General features: G+C 34.8%; 1 protein-coding gene across 4 annotated transcripts in view; it reads left to right on the top strand.

The window, feature by feature from the left end:
- The window catches only part of LOC144977196 (uncharacterized), a 55594-nt gene that overhangs the window by 44528 nt on the left and 6066 nt on the right, over positions 1 to 5000 (top strand). For all 4 annotated transcript variants that reach the window (XM_078922156.1, XM_078922141.1, XM_078922150.1 and 1 more), the window contains exon 5: positions 3058 to 3159. In XM_078922156.1, the coding sequence (XP_078778282.1) occupies positions 3058 to 3159 (102 nt within the window). The remainder of the gene's footprint in view (positions 1 to 3057; positions 3160 to 5000) is intronic.

The raw sequence follows: 5000 nt of genomic DNA, 5'->3' as shown, positions 1-5000 counted from the left end.
TTACCAGCCTTTTTAAGAAAAGCCTATTTATGTGAAGAGTGTTTCAAGCCCAAGCAGCAAAAAATATCCAACTCCTAGATCGAAAAGGAAACCCATGGATTGACTATGAGAACAACACCTTTGACATAACCTTGTTGTCAAAGAGAATAAATCTTAATGTTAAGAGTTAACTGTAGATATCTAGCATATAGTTACTGGACGAATAGAACGGGCAATTCGAGTTTTGCTTTTGTCATCAATATCGAAAGAAACCACCGATAGAACTGAATTAATAAATACGCCGGTAAAACGCTTTTATTTTCATTTTGACCTGGACCTTTTGCTTCACATACCGATGGACTAAAACAACTACCAACTTGTCAAACAGTCTTGAATCCAGGACTTCAAGGAAGACAGTCTCAGGTTTCACACTTTTTGACATTTAGGGATCAACTAATTCTATTAATAAATGAAAAAAAAGTTTCCGGACTGAAATGTAATGAAAGCATTTTCTCAATGTGCGCCTGAATAGCACTTGTGCTATTCCCCCCCCCCCCCCTCATTTCTTTTCTATATAAGTATCGATCAAACAGACACGAACAACAAATGGATCACTGACGTTGATCAAAATAATCGAGAACGTACCTAGTGAAAGGTCAGGACGTATTATGTTCTTGTCTATGGTTGATGAATGAGTTTAATTCCGATTATACAGAATAAAAAATATGTCGACCGAAATGTCGCAAATATACTATACATGTTTTTCTCTCTCGCTGTCTTTGCATGTCATACTTTAAAAGGCTCTGCTCTTGTTCGTGCAGTTCCTTTTTGGACGAATTATATATATATATATATATATATATATATATATATATATATATATATATATATATATATTATATATATATAGAGAGAGAGAGAGAGAGAGAGAAGAGAGTTATATTTTGTTATCTTACTTAATCATTTATCTTGAAAACTTTCCATGAAGGAGTACACCATGTTATACATTCGTCTCCATCTACAGTTTTTATAAGACCAATCTCTCTTTTGTAACACATAGGACATCACCTCAATCCACATTTTTTTCAAGTCACCATTTGGGCAGTTTGTTTTGCTGTTTACATTAAAATACGCATTTTAACATTCGATTATTGCCATCCGATATAGTAAAGAATGCATCTAAGAGCCTAAAAAAATTAATGACTTTATTTTGCTTTTGTCAATTTCACCTTTTACAAAGCTTAACTTAGAAATGATATGAAAGGCTGCATTTAATTTCTATGTCATCTATTAAGAAAATAAAAAAAATTATGCCCTTCCGCCACAACATAATACGATATCGTCGCCTAGGCATTCCACGAAGGAATATAGGTAATTCATCAAACAGGATGTCTGATGACAACAGGAATCACCCATGTTGTCCAAGTGAGCGAATTGGGGGTAAATAATCTTGCCCAATGAAAAAAAAACCGAAAGTGGCTGAAGCGGGAGCCGAACCCGGGACTATCCGGGTCACAGTGCAATGCCTTATCTATGTCATCTATAACCTCTGGAGAAATACGTACACACTGGCCATTAGAAGCTGTACCTCTCTCTTCGTACAACTGGACTCAAGCCCATGATTATTTATGAGAAACTGAGCTGGATGTCTTTGGACATAGTGTCGCATTGATGTTGATGGATGTGTGTCGTGTTGTGGTAGAGTAGAGGTGTGGTTCCCACCTGTGATATAGTACTTAAAAACAGTGTGTTACCCTGGCAAAACACGTGTCTTTTATTTTGGTCAGTAAACATTTTACTTCAACAATCGAAGAATTACAATGGCCATAAAGCTTGTCAATCACTCCCCCTAAAATGGAGGCCTTTGTACGCATTTACACTATTACACGAAATAGATTGAGAAAGAGTCTATGAAACATGCCAGGAAAAGCAGAAAGAAAAATACAAAAACAAACAAAACAACAACTACAAAAAAAAAAAAAAAAAAAAAAAAAAAAACAACAGAGAAAAACAAAAAACAAAAACGACATCCAACAAAAATCAAAAACAGAAGAAAACCAAAGAATAAACAAAACGAAAAAAAAAAGTCAGCCCGCCTCGACTTATTTTGTTTTTTTGGGGATGTTTTTTTTTTCCTTGTACATTTCTTTCTTCTTTAGTCTTGCACTTTTTCATTTAATAATGCCCGCTCCTTAATTTGTCACAATATATTGAAGCTTTCTTGTGTAAATCGTTTCGCTCAATAAGGTTTAACAAGACGTTTTTACACAAGGACAAAATTTGAAAAAAAACATTGCATAAACACCAGTAACTATTGCAGTGATGGGTATACTTTTGAGAAAAAGCTCAAAAGAAAACAGTTTTTCCTCACTAATCATCAGGGAATGAAACACCCCTCAGTCAGAATTTCTGGAAACCAGTCACAGCTAACCATTAAAAAAAACCCAACAAAACCCCCCGCAAAAAAAAACCCAAAAAAAAACAAACAAAAAAAACAAAACAAAAACAAAACTTGAGGTTTTATATGGCGCAATATCCACTAAACGTGCTCAAAGCGCTTTACAAATGATCACTGACCAACAACAGCAAGCAAACATATAGAGCGAGACAGACGCCTGTTGGGCAACGATACAATATTTTTCGGAGCGAGACATCGCTGTTAACGACCAGGTACTCATTTTACACCTGAGCACGGTGAGAGAATGTGAGTAAAGAACCTTTTCCAAGGACTCAACTATGCGCCGAGCGAGGCTCGCACCCAGGACCTTCCGATCCGAAAGCGAGTGTCTTACCACTAGACCACATAGCCGGCGAGAGGGAGAGGGTTAAGATGCCTCTCCACATAGCATAAAGTCACAAATCTGACACTCATCGATTGATTAAAGATCTCTGACTGATCGAAAAAAGAGCCTCAAGTCTGATACTTGAAAGAAGTCTTAGGTTTGATCTTTTTTGGGCAAGTTTAGACCATATTATTTAATTGTTTGTTGGAGTGGAATTTTTGGTCCAAATATCAAAAGTGTTGTGATAGACTACTGTATACTGAATACTAACAATGACATTTTTACTTTCTACCAGAATGTTTGATTCTAGTCATCCCAGCTCCTCTCCTGTCACCGGTTATAACGGGCCTTACAACGACAGGGACTATAATATTGATCCATATGTCATATATCAAGAGTAAGTGAACATGGCTTTGTTTTAAAGAGAATAATCGTTGCTGTCCTTGTTATCATTGTCGTCGTTGTCGTGGTCGTCGTCGTAATCAACATCATTAATCATCATCATCATCATCATCATCATCATCATCATCATCATCATCATCATCATCATCATCATCATCATCATCATCGTCATCATCATAATCATCATCATTATCATCGTCATCATCATAATCATCATCATCATCATCATCATCATCATCATCATCATCATCATCATCATCATCATCATCATCATCATCAGGCAATTTATAACTCCGCTTGGCCCGTGTTGATACTTAACTAACAGGCAACGTCTCAATGAAGGCGCTATAATGACAAATACCTAAACATAATTTGAGGGGGCAATATCTTCACTTCACAGAGCACTGAAAAGAAACTAAATCTGATTATATTCTATACTCTGTAAAAAATAAGATACCCATCAAATCAAATGAAGGCATTGCTATTTACTGCAGAACACATTTTTGATTTCGGTCAGAAAAGTTCTACTATTACATCTTTCTATTACAACGAACCCCGACGCCTAAAAAATGAAGTAAAAAATCATAAACGTGAGATTTAAAAGAAATTTCATTGTTTTTTGGGGAAATTTTTTGACTCGCTGCGTTTATGTGGTAATGGATCGGAATGGACCGGATGAATAAAACTCTGTTCGCCATACCCTTACTAACTATATGAAAATCATCATATTAAATTCTTTACGATACAACCAGCATTTTTCTCATTCAAATTTGCTTTTGTACATCACAAAATTTGAAGAAATGTTTTTGATATTATAATAAGAACTAAATGATGTTTTGTAAAGCTTGTTTTGCTTAACAGAATTACTTATAATTAAAGAAAAACTAGAACATATATATATTTTGAGCAATATCCACTAAACGTGCTCATAGCGCTTTACAAGGGGTCATTGACCAACAGCAACACGTAACATATTGAAGCCAGGACATTCCGATCCGAAAGCTTGTGTCATATCATTAGACCACAAAGAGGCACAATAGCATAGCAGGCAGGCTGCTTATCTCTTTTGATTAAGTATTTTTAAAAATCAATTTGTAATGTTTAGTTGGGAATGGCGTTCCTGTGAAAATTCTGAAAAGGGTCGGTAAGGCGAGAGTTAAAATCAAAATAATGGTAAAAAGGAAATTTAAGCTTTTTGAAGTATAAGAAACAAAACGCAATTGAAGTAGTGGTTCTCCAAAATACTCTCACTCCGTTTTTCCCATTTTGAGATATTGAGGATTATTTCTCCTAAAATTTCTCATTCGTTCTATTGTTTTTCACATGATTAAACTTCAAATTCACACAAATCTAGGGACATTCTGGTGCCATTTGATGCTTAACCCTCTCCTTACCACATGTGGCAAAATCGTCACATTTGTTACGACACAGTAGTCTATACATTTTAAAAATTCAGATATATTTTGTACATTACAAACTTTGAAGAATGATCTTAGTTTAATTAATAAGAACATAAAGTTGTTTTGTAGAAAGCTTGTTTGAGTTTAAAAAATACATTTTTCTGCTGAGTAAGCCTGCCATTTTGGGAAAATACTGAAAATGATATGAAAGGAGAGAGTTAAAATAAAATTTACATTTCAATTTATCTCATGGATGGAAAACCTGAAAAAGTAGAAAAATCGACTTAACGAGTTTTGGAAAACGAGCCTTCAATTGTCATCAAGAAGTCATTTATTTTAACTCAAACTTTATAGGCCAAGCTGCAAAACTCAATCAATCCTAGAGTTTTTTTTCTACTTTTCGAAATTGGAAAAAATGTATTAAAATGAGCTTATG

This window comes from Berghia stephanieae, chromosome 1 (genome assembly GCF_034508935.2).
Source record: "Berghia stephanieae isolate SIO BIC M18660-M18661 chromosome 1, UCSD_Bste_1.3, whole genome shotgun sequence".
Classification (NCBI taxonomy): Eukaryota; Metazoa; Mollusca; class Gastropoda; order Nudibranchia; family Aeolidiidae; genus Berghia; species Berghia stephanieae.
Note: the sequence above shows the minus strand (reverse complement) of the source record. Positions and strands in the feature narration are given on the sequence as shown.